This window comes from Pangasianodon hypophthalmus, chromosome 9, assembly GCF_027358585.1.
Source record: "Pangasianodon hypophthalmus isolate fPanHyp1 chromosome 9, fPanHyp1.pri, whole genome shotgun sequence".
Taxonomy (NCBI): domain Eukaryota; kingdom Metazoa; phylum Chordata; class Actinopteri; order Siluriformes; family Pangasiidae; genus Pangasianodon; species Pangasianodon hypophthalmus.
The window spans coordinates 3,393,361-3,412,382 of NC_069718.1; the positions used below are offsets into that span (position 1 = coordinate 3,393,361).

General features: G+C 39.4%; 1 protein-coding gene across 1 annotated transcript; it reads left to right on the forward strand.

Annotated features, from left to right (window-relative positions):
* The first annotated feature begins 5,556 nt into the window (after positions 1-5,556).
* On the forward strand, positions 5,557-10,746 carry LOC128318805 (uncharacterized). Its single transcript, XM_053236726.1, has 5 exons — positions 5,557-6,067; positions 6,424-6,777; positions 8,411-8,560; positions 9,054-9,109; positions 10,131-10,746. The coding sequence occupies exons 1-5, from the start codon at positions 6,025-6,027 to the stop codon at positions 10,266-10,268; spliced, it is 741 nt and encodes a 246-aa protein (XP_053092701.1). The 5' UTR covers positions 5,557-6,024; the 3' UTR covers positions 10,269-10,746.
* Positions 10,747-19,022: the final 8,276 nt, after the last annotated feature.

Genomic DNA, 19,022 nt, shown 5'->3' on the forward strand with positions numbered 1-19,022 from the left:
GTGCAATGTATAGTGCAATTATAAATAAATCCCTTCTATTATTGTGTACTATATGGACAAACAGTGCAATTGAGCAACCAGTAAATTTATCACAGTTTTCGCAAGAAGTCTGGTTGATTAAAATCTATCCACCGTCCACTGATGGAGTCCAAAGGTGCTCGTGGCAACTGCAGCCCCAAAGCCACTACAGCAATTGCAGTCCCAAGCCATTACAGTACAGCTCCCCATATGTGATCCCCAAGGCATCCCCACAGCCCCCAGGTGGCACCATCCCCAACAATCCAAACGATTCTTCAGGCCGTCCATATAGGGCCACCCCCAGCAGCAGCGAGCAAACTCAACCGATGAGAACTCTAACCAGAAGTAGGGCATCAGGATGGGTCAGGCAGGTCCGGGGAGCAGAAGGGGTCAGGATCACTGGCATCTCAGAAGTAGCATGTGTAGCTTGACAGAGAGTGAGGGAGAAAGAGATATGGAGAGAGAGGGAGAGATTGTTAGCTAAGCTTTTGTCCTCTAATGGTTAAGGACAATGTACTTTGCGTGCAGAGTGCAAGCAGGGACTCCAGCAAGACTAGCTATGACAGCATAACTAAAAGGGAGAACCAGAAGCTAACACAGACATGAGGGCACCCTGGGACATAAGGCAGCCAGCCACTCCACCGTCGACAAACCTGAGTGAACGCGTGAGAGTGGGGGGGCGACAGGATCCAAACATCCCAGTGCACCACAATACTCTATTCCTGTGAACCCTCCAGACCTGCCCCTGCACCTAAGAAAAAACTATTCACAAAAGGTTTGACTAAACAAATATGTTTTCAGCCGAGACTTAAACACTGAGACTGTGTCTGAGCCCCGAACACTAAGTGGAAGGCTGTTCCATAACTGTGGGGCTTTGTAAGAGAAAGCTCTACCCCCAGCTGTAGCCCGCACTATTCGAGGTACCAACAAATAGCCTGCACCTCTTCGAAGTAGGCGTGGCGGATCATAAAAGACCAAAAGTTCACTCAGGTACTGTGGCGCGAGACCATTTAGTGCTTTATAGAGCAATAGTAGTATTTTATAATCAATACAAAATTTGACTGGGAGCCAATGCAGTGTGGATAAGATAGGGGTGATGTGGTCATATCTTCTGGTTCTAGTAAGGACTCTCGCTGCTGCATTCTGGACTAACTGGAGTTTGTTTATGCATCTACTGGAACATCCAGACAGTAAGGCATTACAATAATCCTACCTACACATAACAAAAGCATGAACTAATTTTTCTGCATCATGTAGTGACAATATATTATAAAAAATAATTTTGTCCAGAGGTAGCATATATAAAGAAAAGAGCAGTGGGCTTAAAACAGAGCCTTGCGGGACACCAAACTTTACCTTAGTATGAGAAGAGAAGTCACCATTTACATCTACAAACTGATAACGATCAGTCAAATAAGACCTGAGCCAGGAAAGGGCTGTTAATGCCTACTACATTTTCCAGTCTATCGAGGAGAATAGCATGATCAATGGTATCAAAAGCTGCACTAATGTCAAGCAACACAAGCAAGGAGACACAACCCTGATCAGAGGCCAGTAGTAAGTCATTTACCACTTTAACCAGTGCTGTCTCTGTGCTATGATGAGGCCTAAATCCTGACTGATACATTTCATGAATGTTATTCCTATGTAAGTATGAGCATAGCTGCTGTGCTACAACCTTTTCTAGGATCTTGGAGATAAAGGGGAGATTTGATATTGGTCTATAGTTAGACAGCTGACAGGGGTCAAGGTCAGGTTTTTTAATCAAGGGCTTGATAACTGCTAATTTAAAAGATTTAGGTACATAGCTAATGCTAAGGGAAGAATCGATTATCTTTAAAAGAGGTTTGATTGTTTCAGGAATTATCTGTTTGAAGAAACAAGTAGGTGAAGGATCTAGTATACAGGTCACAAATATGAACACAAATTTAATTTCAGATGGTCACGTAGGAGCTTGGATAAACACAAATTTTACTGTTACCCCATGGTTTTGTATGCTTAAAGCACTTTGTCAACCAGCTGCATGTAATTTGGTGCTCTATAGTTCCTAAAAAAATGTTCAGAAACATTCTTGAATGACTTCCATGCAGTTCTCTCTGGCCCCACTAGTAGTGCTTCAGACTGCCTGTCGTTGATGACCTATTTGATTTTGGGACCAAAAAAAAAAATCCTTCCTTTATCTTGGCATCAGCTATTTTGGAAAACATCTGTCTTGTATTGAAATTCTTCATTTTCCTTCTTCATTACTTTCATAAAAAAATTTAATCAGCCCAAGTATTATGTGAGAAGGAGGCAAAAATATTTTTGTTGGGCTGACAAGCACTTTATGCACCATACTTTTCTGTCCTGGAACCATATGCTTACAATGTGGCTAGTCCTTTTTAATGTATTGAGACCCTTTCACAAATGAAGCATAGTACTTGGTGTATCCGAACTGCAACCCTAACATCTGTAGTGATCTATATGACCAGTCATGTCTGGAAAACATTTCTTTTACATGCATTGTACACAACATTGAAATTAAGGTTTGAAAACAGAAGAAACAGTGTGTGTCAGGAAAATTTCAAGGTGATTTCAAATTAAGCAGCCCAAAATCCATAAGATACACCCCAAATTTTTCAGGTAGCAAAATATTTGTTGTCCATTGTAATAAACATGCTGGAAACAAAAGAAAACATGTGGAGTCATGGTTGCTCAGGGAACCACTTATTTTGTGCACTGCATTGTTATATGCAGTATATTTCATAGATAATGCAATTCATGATTTTTGAATAAAATGCACTTAAGAAAATAAATACATTGTGGAAGCAGCGGCGTAGTCGAGCACCGATTTGTGAATGGAGGGCAGGGTCAGAGAAGAGGAGTGGTAAGGAGTGCGGGAATTTAACTAACAAGCATTCTGTGTTGCTGTGAGTGGAGGCAACGATAAGAGAGAGAGAGAGAGTCAAGCACCTGGAGAGAGAGAGTGCATGAACCAGCCCAGAGCAGTGTGCTTGTGGGTGTTTGTGTGTATAGGTGTGGGGAACAAGACGTGACCACTTAGAGAGGGGAAAACAAAAGCAGGGAAAAAAAGGTTGTGAATAAAGAGCCTCTAGGTTGTGCTAAGCCTGTCTCCTGCTTCCTCATTTCAGCCCAATGCAGTGAGCTTGTCACACCGGTCCCGAAACCTGGGAGAATTGAGGAAAGCACCATCATAGATCTCTTCTCTCGCCAGCATCCACCCGACTCAGCATCACGGAGCTACTCAACGCACAGGCAGCAGATCGGCAGGTGCTCCAGGGCCTGGTCCGGCAGGCCCTCACCAAGATGGGACCGTGGGATGATCCGGGAGCGTTCCTAGAACTGTATGAGCGCTCCGTGGTGGCGTGGGGCTGGCCCGAGGATCAGTGAGCGGCACGCCTCTTGCCGCTCCTGACGGGTGAAGCCCAATTCGCGGCCCAGCAGCTGCCAGTCACCACTATGCTGATCTATCAGAACCTGAAACGGGCAGTTTTGCAACGGCTCGGCCACACCCCAGAACAGCATCACCAGCGCTTCTGAATGCTGACCTTCCATGAGCTCGGCCGCCCGTTCGCGTACGCCCAGAAGCTCCGGGACACCTGCCGGAGGTGGCTGTTGGCTGAGGGCCGTGGCACCGAGGAGGTGATCGACCTCGTGGTACTGGAGCAGTTCATCGCCTGACTTCTGGAGGGGACGGCGGAGTGGGTCCAGTGTCACCGACCGGCATCAAGGCAAAGGGTTGTCATGACAAATACTGACTTTGTTTATTTTATTTCTGTTTACTGCTCTTTATAGCAGTTCTTATGTAGAAAACATTTCATTTCTTTATTTTTACATTTCTTTACATGTGCCTAAGACTTTTGCGTAGTACCGTATATATAAGATAATTGTGCATTCTGTGAGGATCCATGTTTAAGAATCCTTGTAAAGCTTTCTCATTTATTCATCAAAAAAACTGGACAGAATCTGAAGACCACATCAGTGTCTGTCTTTGCAAAGTGCAACAACACTCATAGAAAAAAAATCTGAGACCACAATTTCCTTATTGTTTTTAGGCCCATACGTCGACACATTGTGTCCCGGTTTACTAAGAAACACTTGCCTTTTATGTTTGAAGCGGAAATGTGGTGAAGCATGTATTGGTGGTGCTGAATGCTTTTCATGTCTGCTCTGCACTCATTCTGCCTTAGCATGATTTAGAAATTACGTAAAAGGCGAAAGACTGAGGTTTAAATATTTGTCAAAATAACAATTTATGCTCAGGGCAGAAGTACACTACTTAGGGTCCTGAGGACTTACTTTTAAATTTTACATGTATAGTGCTTTTAACAATAGACTCTGTCAAAAAGCAGTGCTACAAAAATCTGGATGCAGTCTTAGATCCCTAACGAAAACCCAGGGGCAACATGACAAAGAAACGTCAAGAGGAATCAGACTCAAATAGGAACCCATCTTTTTCTGGGTAGTGGGATTATACATTATTACAGTATACACATGTAAAAGAATAAAGACAATGGTACTAAATGTGCTGAAAACGTATTCAGCATGAGAAAATTAGGAATAAGCATCCTGGGATGAGCACAGGACAGTCTTTATGATTACTGCAGTTGTAGGTGCAAATCTACAGTATCCAAGTGAGATTATCTATTAAAGCAAGAGTGAGTCTTGGGCATAAACTGTTTTTGGGAAGTGCATAACTTCAGGGAATCACAAGTGCAGAACCTCCAAAGCAAATGAATCAGGAAGGTCTAGAGGGTGAGAAGAGCCACATCAGTAGAATTGAGTCCAGATCTGGCTTGAATATACTAAGGTTCAAGGTTAATATTTTTGAGGTTTCCTTGCTCCCAGCACACCTGCATGACTCAAGTGTGTGTACCCCAGTTAAGTATATGTATATACAGTCTCCTCTGAAAGGCCGATTCTTTTGTTTTTGCTATACGCTGAAGACATTGGGTTTGAGATCAAAAGATGAATATGAGACAATATGACAATATGATTTCCTGACAATGGTAAAATCAATATACCTGCGAAAATTATACGACTACAGTTAAGTATTTTACATATTAATTAATAACACAGTACTTACCACTTAGAATTAGTCATTGTGCCATTTTACAGTACATTGCACTTGAGGTGCCTCACAGTGTGCACTTTCACAGACTGTGTCCATCACCAATATGGGCGGGCAAGAGGCAGGTCCACTGTTAACCCAGCCCTACTACTACTGTGCATGCCTTGGCTCAGTGGGGACTCCCATTTCTACCAAAAAAGGCTTCACCCCTTCAATGCACAAGGGGAGTGAATGGCACCAGTCATATTTACAATCATTGAACTAGACGAGCAGCAGCAGCCTTTCCATGAAGCCTATGGTGGTTACTGTAAAAACCCCATATACAGGTTTCTGCAGCCGTCATATTCTAAAACCTAGCTGCATCTGCTGACATGTAATGTAATAACAGATAAATAAACAATTAACAATAGTATCTGATTTTATGTCACATATTTTTTTCATTCATTACAAATTCAGTTTCTGCTGACACTGATTTCACTCCATATATCTGATGATTATTAGCCCAACATTTCTCCACATCAAGTGTGTGCTGCAGAAGTCTCTCCCTGGTGCTTGTTAATTGGTTGCGTTTATAACTGCTGTGATTGGTTGGAGTAATGTGGGCATTAGCGATTGTCTCAATTTGTGGATTGAACTGCATGAGTCTATGAATAAATGCAGGCCATGCCACAAATAGTACGTGATGCACAAATTCATGTGCAACAAGGAGGCTGGGTCTGTATGCTCTTTCTGAGAATTAAAATGGGACTAGTGATGTCAGCAGCTTATTGGACACATTGAGAAAAACAGGATGTAGGGGCTTGTGGCTAAAGCGGCTAACAGGAAATTAAGACATACAGTGGGAACAGAGAAGTTTTGACATAACTAAGTAAATAAAGTAAAGAAGTAAAGAAAGCATCACTTATTTATAGACCACCGGAGCATCTCAGGGAGAAATGGCCAAACTCCTGAGTCTGTTTACACTACAGCTGCTGTTTGGTGAGTATATATATATATATATATATATATATATATATATATATATATATATATATATATATATATATATGTGTGTGTGTGTATATATATATGTATGTGTATATATATATATATATATATATATATATGTATATATATATATATATTTTTTTTTAATTATAAACAATTATAAAGAACTGTTATTCAGTGTAGCAATAAGGTGAGAGATTGATTGGTATTTAAGACTTATTTAGTTATTAATCCCGAGGAGAATATCTGAAGACACTTTGCTAAGTGTAAATGAGTCTACACTGTTTGAAAGATTAGCTGGTTTGGAGAGTGATGATGAACCTCTTAATGTGGTGTTGTTCTTTCAGGTGTCTTTTGGCCAAATCTCCTTCAGATCGCTTCAACTAATCATTTGTCTGTCCATCCTGGAGAGAACATCACCCTGCTCTGTAACATCACTAATTATTCTGAGATATTGTGGTATCGGCTGAGATCTGAGGAGGTGAAGCTGCTGATATCTGCTGAAAAAGGGAGAGTTAAGAAAAAGTTTCTCCTTAGTTATAATGTGAACGAGAGTCACTTTGATATAACAGAAAGCAGCAGTTCAGTCGGTTTAGTGATTATTGGAGTTAGAGAGACAGATCTGGGATTTTATTACTGTGGAGGTCGAAACAAAACGACACACATTCAGTTTGGGAAACCCATCAGACTGAACTTTACAGGTCAGTAACAATACTTTATTCGGTATGAATATTAATACTATCTTACTGTATATTTGTGTAGTTGTTTAGTATAACAATTTGTTGTCATATAATTAAACATTTTTCACTTCTATTTTAATGGATAATCTGGCAAATCTATTAAACCCTTGTAAAGAGGTTAATAAAGGTTTTAGAATAAAATTGTACATTTTACAAAACAGCATAAGTCGTAATTGTTCAGATGGTTTATAATATCTGCTTATGAGGGTCTTTTTTCACTAACTTGATTGGCTCAGTTGTTTTGGAGGTTTCTAGCTGACCATGTAATTAAATTAAACCCTAAGGATACACTAAATTTCTAACACTAAACTGGTAGAGTTTGAAAGATTCCTTGAAAATACCTTTGTCACCCAAGATAATCAACTGATCATTGTGTCAGGAGACATTATTTTACTTTTAAACCAAACTTTTTTAAAATATCCCAAAAATATGACAATTACAATTTCCTTTTTTTTTTGGCAGACAGTTTTATCCAAACAACTAAAGCAAAATGTTTAAGGAGCTAGAAGTGCTGCAAAACTAGTCAATCCATAATTATTGGCACCCTGCATCAAAAAGGATATAAAAATTTATAATGCTTGCACTGAATGATATTTTTTGCATTTGCAAATATTTGGGAAAATTCCCTGGATTGAATAACAGCACTGAGTCTCTTTCTGTAATTTCTACCAAGATTAGAGACACTTGTAGAGGATCTTGGACCCTGCTCCATGCACGACATTTCAAGCTGCTTTATAATATTATTAGCTGCATTTTGTTCGTCTTTCTGGAAGGGATTTTTTGACACAACTCTTCCAGTATGGCAGGAGAGCCATATAGTTGTGCGTCCTTTTTAATTGCTCCAGATGTTTTGTAAAATTTTTAACTGCTTATGTATTTACATATATATTACCAGACTTGTGCAGTTTAGCGATCATGTCTCTTTTGTGTTCAAATTCAAACAAAGGGATTTTACATGTGCACCCTCATATTAATACCCCAAAGAAAAGGGACATGATTAAAGTAACATTAAATTTCCTGAAAACTGTGAGCAAATTTAAAATGATAATACATACAAAAAAGAAACTGTTTTTGATTTAATGTACATAATCTATGTAAATAATACTTTTTCCAAACATTGTTACTTGAAAAGAAGTTACAATATATATTTTTAACATTTATAATTTTTTTTATTTACTCCTTTTTTTGTAACAGAATGGGTTTCTGTTTCTCCAAATTTGTGTAAAAACACTTGAATCATTGTGTGTGATGTTTATTTTGCTTATTTTAGCAAAGAGTGCTGCTAATTTTAAAGCTGTCTGTAAGCTTTCACCAAGTGACCAGAATTAACTGCAAGATGGTTGTTGTTTGAGCAAAGGCTGTAGCGTTAAGGCGCATCAGTTGGAATGCCAGGAAACAGGAGTGCTTGAAACTAATAGAAGTCTTGCGAGATGAAACTGCTTAAAGAGAAAATGGATAAATAAACAATCTGTTTTTAACTCTTACACACAGTGTCAGTGATGGCCTAATCAAATTGTTCATTTTGAATCGTACAGAAGAGGTTTTTCTCTGCACTCTACTGATATCTGTGTCTCTCTGTGTTTCTGTATTTCAGAAGACCAACATCGTAAGACTGATAACTCGTCTGAGCCTCCACATACCCAGCAGTCAGGATCAGAGCCCTGGATTACAGTGTGTGTGTGTCTGTGTGTCTCTGTCCTAATAAACCTCATCTTCATCTACATGTTCTGCTGCAGGCTCAAAGGTGCAGTTATTTATCCATATCATCTTCAATTGGGCATCATTTTTCAATAAGCTGTAAAAGAACTATTTAAAAATATTAGTTCTGTAAATTCCTTACCAGTTACATGAAGATTCACAGTTTCAAAATTCAAAATCATCTGCTAATTTAATCTCAAGATCACAGAATTAACCCTTTATTTCCTACCTTATTAATCAAAACAGAATGGAGTAAATGAACCAGTGATGAAATATGAGTAGGGTAGTAAATAATCCATGCATAATTAAGAACAGCTACGGTATACATTGCATAGTGAACTAGCAGTGACTCACAAACTTCTTTTCTCGCAGAACTTAGCTGCTACGCCACTACTAACTACAGCAAAAAGAGAAAAAAGATATCTTTCGAAGGTCAACTAACATTGAAATTTGAATAGCCTGAATTTTTATTCTACTAGTGTCTGTGTTTAAATTTAGTATGTATTGTAATTTTCAAATCAAATTCTTTTCCCTTTCAGGAGAGTCAGTACCATCGTGCAGCTGTTGCAGTAACACCACAGACTCCGCTGAAAAGGTACCAGAGATATGAAATATTCTATTCTATTCTATTCTATTCTATTCTATTCTATTCTATTCTATTCTATTCTATTATATTATATTATATATAAATATATTTGTATATGAAACCATATTATATTATATTATGGTTTTGTTCATTATTGTTTCAATAATATCAGTTTGTAAGTAATATCAACAAATTGTCCAAAAGTGAGAAGATAGGTTTTTACAACAGTTAAACATATTGTCCTCAGATTTAAAGTCAGTATTAACTTTACAAATTATTTTAAGGTATTATTATTATTATTATTATTATTATTATTGTTATTATTACATCTATTCAGTGGAAATAATTTGAGTATGCACACAGTCATTGTGTGAATATATTCAGTGTAGCAGGTTTTGATGCATTGTTTTAAAAGAAAGTTAAATGTTAGTGTTAAACATGTGACAGGCAAGTATTACTGCATGATAAAATAATAATAAAGCACTTGTACATGATACAATGTTAAGACATTGGACTTCTGATCGGAAGGTTGAGAGTTCAAATCCCAGCACCACCAAGCTGCCACTGCTGGGTCCTTGAGCAAGGCCCTTAACCCTCAACTGCTCAGCTGTATAAATGAGATAATTGTAAGTCACTCTGGATAAGGGCGTCTGCCAAAATGCCATAAATGTAAATGTACATCAATTTACCAGGGGAAAGGAACAGACTTGTAGGATTTAGGAGTGTTTAATTTGCAGGTTCACTCAATCAGGATTTCTCAATGAGGTTTCAAGTTTAGCTGTTTAATTTTTATCATGGAATCACCAAGTAAAAAAAAAATCATTATTTGATATAGAAAAATTATGCTCTTTAAAACAAGTATTATGTCAAGTTCCCTGGAATAGGCTCCAAGCAACCCTGTGTAGGATAAGCAGTATGGAAGATACAGATTTTTTTTTAAAATTATTTAAATAAATTGTAAATACATTTTAACTAAATTGAAATTGTTGTTTCATGGTGTAATGAGATGGCCTTCCCTCTCTCGCTATAGGAAGAAAATATGCATTATGCCAGCATTCAACACAAAAGAAGGTCCAGCGTAGCTGCTAAGAAAAACACAGCATCAGATTTGGACAGCGTGACTTACGCAACAGTCGCCTCACAGCCTCGGAGACACAAGGTGTCATAAATTTATTATTACATCATAAAAACTGTGTTGTTCTCTCTGGCGCTTATTAATTTTTTTAAATAGGGAAATGAGTTAACGTGGATTTCCGTGGACATAAAATGAACTATTTTGCAATAAATACTTAGTATAGTTGGAATAAAGTTTGAAATAAATACTATAATACTATATTTATAAATAATAAATGCATAAATGTTACAAGAATCATCTGGTTATTTAGATAAATTAAAAAAATATTTTTAATGCTTAGGCAAAGTAGATGGCTCATATAAGCCCTACCTCATTCACTGATAAAAAATTTGCATAGGACCAAGATGAAAAGCTGAGATACTGGTAGAGATAAAATGGCAGTGAGAAACAAGATGAGATGTAATTCAATGTTGCATAAGAAACTGGTCTATCTAATGGGTAAACAGCTCCTGTTATAAACCTCTAAAATACTCCAGAGTTAAATTAATCATCAATGTAATGTCCAACTTGAGCACCTGATGTTAATGTATGTGTGAAAATGCACAAATAAACTGAAGTGATTTGAAAAAACACTTTTGTTCATCATTTATAGATATATAAATAGGGCTGTACACTATACAATATACACTACCTCAGCTATACACTAGCTCAGATCAGTCAAAAAAACCATTCATGAATGTTTATGTAAGATATGTATGTGGTTTGGGTAGCAGTCTTAGTATTCGAGCCTCTAACGTACAAAAACACACCGGCCACATTATCCGTCAGCCAGCTAGCATTAGCTAGAAAAAAGATTTTTCAAGGGTTTATTGAATAAATAAGGGTCCTTAGCTTCTAAAAAAAAAAAAAAAAAAAAAAAGCATTCTGCTAGGAAGCCCCTTTGATAGGGAAAATACACTATATGGCCAAAAGTATGTGCACCCCTGACCATCACACCCATATGTGTTTCATCCCCACACTGTTTCACACAGTTAGAAGCACACACTTGTATAGAATGTCTTTGTGTGCTGTAGCATTAAATTTCCCTTCACTGGAACTAAGAGGCCCAAACCTGTTCCAGCATGACAATGCCCCTGTGGACAAAGCGAGCTCCATGAAGACATGGTGTGTGAAGGTTGGAGTGGAAGAACTCGAGTGTCCTGCACAGAGCCCTGACCTCAACCCCACTGAACACCTTTGGGATGAACTGGAACACCGACTGAACCCCAGACCTCCTCACCAACATCAGCGCCTGACCTCACTAATGCTCTTGTAGCTGAATGAACACAAATCCCCACAGCCACGCTCCAACATCTAGTGGAAAGCTTCCCAGAAGAGTGGAGCTTACTATAACAGCAACGGGGGAATAAATCTGGAATGGGAGGTTCAACAAGCACATATGGGTGTGATGGTCAGGGGTGCACATACTTTTGGCCATATAGTCTACTTTGTTAAAGGTATCCCCAGAGGGACAACTTATGCATGCTTTGATAAATGAGATCCCAGGACTTTTGAAGTTTTGGCCCTAAATAAGTCACTAAAAATACTTTTTTAATAATATTTGTTAAATGCATATTGTTTAAATTAACAAGCAATTGTGGAAGCATGTTTTCCTTCATGTTTTCATGTTTTGTCTTTGTGCAGACAGTTGGTTGAGAGAGAGAGAGACAACTGGTGTCTTCATATTTAATGGGCTGTCATATTTACTGCTTTGTAGCTGACCTTCACTGTAATAGCCACATTTAAAATACATGTGTTAATTGTAAGGGTGTTTAAAAACTTCAGACAGCCATGGTGGACCATTTTAATAAAAGGCAATATTAAGGAAGTGCAAAAAGTCAATTATAACAACAACAACAACAACAACAACAATAATAATAATAATAATAGAGTTTCTATAATAAAATACTAGTATAATATTATAAATATAATAATGACAGCAACAATGTTATGTGTTCACATGAGTAATTGGTTTAGTTATATTGGTAGTATAAAATATCCTGTTTGTAGTGTTTTGTGTTGACTCCTAATGATGGGTCTGGTCAAATAATCATTTAATCTGGCAAATTCATAAAATAACTTCTGTCAAAATGTGCACTAGTATAAGGGGTGAATAGGCTTAACAGGCAGGGTGATGTGTAATGGAAAGTTTATTTACAGACTGTTTATGCATATGACCACAGACTTCTCACTTTTTAGAACACATGTAAAGACAGTGTTCATTAGCAGAAAAACAACACATAAATCACTTCTATATCTGCTGGTGGTGTTAGTAACCATAAACCCTCTACAGGAAATAACCCACACCTTGGTAAACAAAAGCTCCATTACAAAAGTTTCAGTACGTCTCTTGGGTTTAGACCCATTTCAGTTTCTTTGTGCCCAAGGATTCACACCTACCTCCAGCACTGAGTCAGGCTTGCTGTTTGGTTTCACTAAACACTCATATCTTGATTAAAACTAAACACTCATATCTTGATTGGTTAGTTGCTTGTTAGGTAGGTAGGCAGGTCTGTAGGAAGGTAGGTTCAGTATTTTAATGGTCCCTCTGGGAAATTGTTTTGTCACTGCAGTAAAACAAGGCATGCCAATTTACAAGGATTACATAAATACAAAAATTTACGAAGACACAGAGGTACAGAAAACAGCAGCCATGTAAGGTCTGAAAGTGTTTGATGTTAGCATTAGCATCAGATATACTGTATGCTCCTGTAGCCATGTCTCATGAAGTACTTTCCCAGTTAAAGTGAAAATTAAAGTGGTCTAAACCCCTTGTATGAAGAGATGTACTGAATCCTTTGTAACAGCACTTTTGTTTACCAGTGTGGGGGTTATTTCATGTGCAGCATTTGGTTATTAACACCACCAGCAGATACAGAAGTGTGTTTATTTTTTTCCCCCAGCAAGAAAAAAGAGCCCTCTGTGGTCAAACGCCTACGTTCACACATTCTGAATGATACACTTTCCATTACGCTGCCTGTTAGGCCTCTTCACCCCTTATACCAGTGCACGTTTTGATAGAAGATACTTTTATGACAGAATAATAGGTTTTATTTCAGGTTTGTGCTGATTATTTGACCTGATGGTTGTTCATAGGAATAAACACTACACACTTCACTATACACTATACACTTTTTTGTTTGTTTGTTTGTTTGTTTTTAACAAGATGTATTGCATTAGGAATATTTATTTGATATACAGTTGTATGCAAAATTTTTGGCCACCCTGGCTAAATTACATATTTTATTGATTTTTTGAAGTAACTGCTGCTGCAAACTATTTATTTATTTATTTATTTATTTATTTATTTATTTATTTTGCAGTTGTTAATGAACAGATACATTATATCTGATGAACTTAAAAAAAGGAAAAAGAAAATAGTAAAAAACTAATTGTAGATGACACTGAGGTTAAGCATGAGAACGAGAGTGAGCAGATAGAAATGAGAGGCGTCCAGCGCTGCACACTCCCTGATGCCCTTCACCACACCTGAAACATAAACCACAGTGTGTTGTGAAGGCAGAACAGGAAAAGAATGAACTGCGCAGCAGGTTGTGGCTGGAAACTCCCATTTCTCAATAAAACCAAAGCACAATGTCTCTTTATAAAAAAAAAAAATAAAATAAAAAAAAACCTTTAATGAAGTACAGGCCACAGAGTTTCACTAGAGCTACTGTGGCTGCTAAACTTTCCACTCTAAAATACAGTGATGGTCATCACATTATATTCCCTTTCTTATGAAAGTAGGATAAGTAAAACTTTCCTCATACACTGAAATCCTGGAATATGAATCCACATAGACTGCATTTATAGCCTCCATTATAAAAAGTATCAAGTAATAGATTCATCACTCCGGACTTCAGATATATAATGATATTTAGTATTTTCTCACAAAGTCTGATAGAGAGGCTGAGCCTCCTGGGTTTACACACCTCTCTCTCTCTGTACCTGATTCAGGAAAATATCAGTATCATGGAACATATTGTATCATACTATATCGGTGCTGGTAGATGTTGCAGTACAATGTGATGTTGTCACATGGTCTAACAGTCAGGGTCACTGCAGGTGAAGAGTTCCAACCTGCTCTAGAGAAGCTTAGGAGAACACAAAATACATACATAATCTTTTATTTATTTAACCATATAAACCAAAAAGAGCAGCACAGTGGTGCAGTGGGTAGCACTGATGCCTCACAGGTCCTCATAGATCCTGAGCTCAGGTTACTGTCTGTGTGGAGTTTCACATGTTCTCCATTTTCTTCACAAAAACATGCCAGTAGGTGGACTGTCCATCCATCCATCCTCTGTACTGCTTATGCTACACAGGGTCGCAGGGACCCTGGAGCCTATCCCAGGGAACTCGGGGCACAAGGCAGGGGACACCCTGGACGGGGTGCCAACCCATCACACACACACACTCACACACCCATCCACTCACTACGGTCAATTTAGAGATGCCAACGCATGTCTTTGGACTGGGGGAGGAAACTGGAGTACCCGGAGCAACCCCCGAAGCACAGGGAGAACATGCAGGCTCCATGCACACAGAGCAGAGGCGGGATTCGAATCCCCAACCCCGGAGGCATGAGGCAAACATGCTAACCACTAAGCCACTGTGCCCCCCAGTAAGTGGACTGGCTGTACTAAATTGCCCCTAGGGGTGAATGAGTGTGTGCACGATGTATTCCTGCCCAGTGTTCTCAGGATAAGGTCTGTCACCTTACAGAAAATTTCATCATATCAACAGTTACACACATTTTTTAAAACGAGTGCATTAACATAAACCTGTGATTTGCAGCTGCACTACTGTCAGAGCTGCTATTATAGAAAATTAATCAACACCTTCTGACCAATCATAATCCAGAATTCAACAGCACTGTGATGTAAGCAATTTTAAATTAAATGGATTACATCACACATTATAGGGACTAAATGAGAATATTTAAAACTGGATAAGACTTACAATCTCAGTGTAAAATGTGCAATCATTGTAATCTTTTATAGTGTGTGTTTGTGTCAGCATCTGCTGTGTCTATGACAAAAACAGAGAAAATCTCATTCTGAATCTCTCAATCTAAATGTCTAAACCTCAGTTTGACTACAACAGATCCTTTTGCATGTCATTACATAGTATACGATCTGTGTTTGTACATCATCTATGATAATCGCCTCTCTAATTAAAGAGATACACTGCCTGGCCAAAAAAAAGTCGCACAATCTAATATTTTGTTGCACTGCATTTAGCTTTGATTACGGCACGCATTCGTCCTGGCGTTGTTTCAACAACCTTATGCAGCATCACAACATTTATTTCCATCCAGAGTTGCATTTATTTTTGGCTGAGATCTTGTATTGAGGACAGGAGAGTCTAACCACTCCGTAAAGTCTTCTCCAGCACATCCCAAAGACTTTCAATGGGGTTAAGGTCAGGACTCTGTGGTGGCCAATTCATGTGTGAAAATGATTCCTCATGCTCCCTGAACAACTCTTTCACAAGTTAAGCCTGATGAATCTTAGCATTTTCATCCTGGAATATGCCTGTGCTGTCAGGGAAGAAAAAGTACATTGATGGGATAACCTGGTCATTCAGTACATTCAGGTGCTCAGCTGAATTTATTTTATTACCTGACCAGTTGATGCAACCCCAGATCATAACACTGCCTCCAGAGGTTTGTACAGCACTATGCATGACGGGTGAATCACTTCATGCATTTCCCTTCTTACCCTGACACGCCCATTGCTTTGGAATAGGGTAAATCTGATTTTATCAGACCACATGACCTTTTTCCATTGCTCCACAGTCCAGTCTTTATGCTCCCTAGCAAATTGAAGTAATTTTTTCCGATTAGCCTCACTAACAAATGGCTTTCTTGTGGCCACACAGCTGTTTAGTTCAAATCCTGTAAGTTCTCATCATATTGTACGTGTGGAAATGCTCTTACTTTTGTAAGAGTTAAAAATTAAACACAATTTTATTTTTGTGTTAGAAATGCCCCATGTTAAAGTGCCTGTTGTTACGAGGACTTTTATTCTGACGGGGTGGAAGGCAGAGAGGAGAAGAGAGGAGAAGAGAGGGAGATGTGAATGGAGAATAAAGTGGGGAAAAAGAGCGCTTAAGCAAGCGTTACACTGGTGACGGCGGTGTTTTTCGTCGGATATTCGAGTTTCTTTTTTTTTTTGTATGCTTTCTTTTCGCCGGTGCCTTGCACGAGCACAGTGTGTACATCTGTGTGATACCAGCGGGACTCCGTGAAGTTCGGTGTGCCGTTAATAAACTTAAGAGATGTCAGATGAGGAGGCCCAAGCGCTGCGGGAGAACAGTGCTCATACCTCGCGGCCACGCCGCGCACAAACTACCCCGAAAGACATTCCTTTACCGCCGCCATTTCGCAACGACGGCACTGAGTCCTTTCAGCTGTGGGCTCGTCAGTATGAGGTGATTCAAGAGGCTCGCTATAAAGATAGCGGTGTTGATTTGGATGCAGTTTTAGCAGCAGAGTTGCCTACTAGACTGCCACCTGAACTGTTCGTTGTTTGGGACAATTTTCCATCTGAAATTCAGCACTCGTTCACTGCAGCGAAACAAGAATTACAAGAAGCGTTTGGCCAGAAGGATGTCATAGCATCGTTTCAAACATTTCCAAATTCACACCATAAATTGCCTAATGAACCAATGGAAGTGTATGCAGCAGACATATGTAGACTGGTCAAAGAAGCTTTTCCTGATTTTGAACAGAATGCATCCGAATACATGAAACTGTCACGATTTCTGGCGGGTTTAGATCAAGAACTCCAGATTAAATGCCACGAGAGGGGTGAGAAAACGTTCAAAGACGCTGTCCAGGTCGCTACCCAAGCTGAACGGGCACGTAAAGCAGCCAAATTGGTGCAGCCAGTTTCATCTACGGTGAAAGAGAATTTGATGGCACAGACAGTGAATGTTATTTCTGACACTGACACTCTTTTTTTGAAACAAGTCGTTGTTGATCTCACAAACACAGTCAAAGATTTAAGTAAGGATGTCTCCGCATTGAAACTTCAGCTGCATGATCAATGCAGTCGATCTCATCAAACCTCATCACCACCAGTTCAACGAGACATGCTAGTCCAACAAGATATGCCACGGAATGGAGTGCACCGTATGGTCGTTTATCAACCAAACATCCTGATGCACGTTCTCCATCACCTGGCATCTACAGAAGATCTCCCAGCCGTCGCAGAGACCTTTACAGACAACAGGACGACACATACCAATATAATGACAGAGTGGACTTCTCACCGCACCGCAGGGAGAGGTTTGAGGATTACTATTCTCCAAAATACTCCACTGCAGCCGGCACTGACCACTACGTGGATTACAGACAGGGACAATGGCATGACACCATAGCTTCCAACAACTCGTCATTACATCGTCGCAGTCCTAGCCCTCATCACAGGCTACCAGGACCATCATTACAGACCTCGGCATCACAGCCTGGATCATCAGAGTGGTTCGTGTGATGTCTACCCAGATCGTCGCGGCCATCATCAGGGAAACTTCCGTTAGCTGATGCGGCGGGGCACACATCAGCTATTTCACCACCAGCCCCAAGCGACACCGAACAGGTGACGACCACAGACACCAGACGTCCAGAGAATGGATGTTCTCCTGTTGTGGACATGACGGACACTAGTACAGCACACATCAGTGGTATTGTTGAAGGTACTGACATGCACATCATGATAGACACTAGGTCTAGTATTTCATTCATTAATGAAACTACCCGTATGGCAATTCCTTCGTTGCGTAAAAGACCACTAAAGAGTACTTTCATTCTGTCAAAATCTGTAACTGGTCAGAATTTAGATACTCTGGGAACTGTGACTGTTAACCTCAGATTAGGTACACTGACATTACAGCATGACATGCACGTCATCAGAAATGTGAATCAGGGTATCATACTTGGTTGGGATTTTCTCCAGAAGCACCAGGTGGTCTTGAATGTGGGTAAACTTTGCCGCTGTTAAGCAAATCTCAACTTACTCCTGTGCATTGTACAGCTCAAATTACTGTGACAACTACCATTCCGGCCCAATGTGAGAAGCACTGTATAGCGCAACTTATCCCATCTGCTGTTAATGCACACACCCTTACGACAGCTGAAAATGGTCAAACTGTAGTGCGGCTCATGAATCCAACTAACAGCCCGTTTGTACTGCAACCAGGTATGCAACTGGGGGAGTTCACTCCAATAAGCTCAGATGATGTTGTTGAGCACTCTGATGTTGTATGTAATGTGTCTACCCCTTCTACACAGGTGTCACCTCTTCAATTTGAAGTTCAAAGGGGGGTCTCTCTGATTCTCAGGTGAACGAACTGCATTCATTGTTACATGAGTTTTGTGAAGTGTTTAGTAAGAGCCCTACAGACTTTGGTAGAACAAACATAGTCACACACAAAATCAATACTGACAATGCAATTCCCATACAGAAACATGCTTATCGCACTTCGCCTCAGATGCAGGAGGTGATTCAGTCACATGTGGACAACATGGTGGCAAAAGGCATTGTGGAAGCCAGTCATAGCCCTTGGGCTGCGCCTATCGTTATGGTGCAAAAAAAAGATGGCACCTGGCGTTTTTGCGTAGATTATAGGGGCCTTAATTCTGTCACCATTAAGGATGCCCATCCATTGCCTAGAACAGATGACACCTTGGATGAACTAAGAGGTTCATCTATATTCAGTACTATGGATCTTTCATCCGGATATTGGCAAGTGCAACTTCATGAGGCAGATAAACCAAAAACAGCTTTCACCACGGGTCGTTCT

Excerpts from the sequence above, each read along its gene's own strand:
- LOC128318805 (XM_053236726.1), top strand. The coding sequence starts at position 6,025 with ATGGCCAAACTCCTGAGTCTGTTTACACTACAGCTGCTGTTTG. Across the intron at positions 6,068-6,423 it reads TACACTACAGCTGCTGTTTG|GTGTCTTTTGGCCAAATCTC; the intron begins GTGAGTATATAT and ends TTGTTCTTTCAG. Across the intron at positions 8,561-9,053 it reads GTTCTGCTGCAGGCTCAAAG|GAGAGTCAGTACCATCGTGC; the intron begins GTGCAGTTATTT and ends TTTCCCTTTCAG.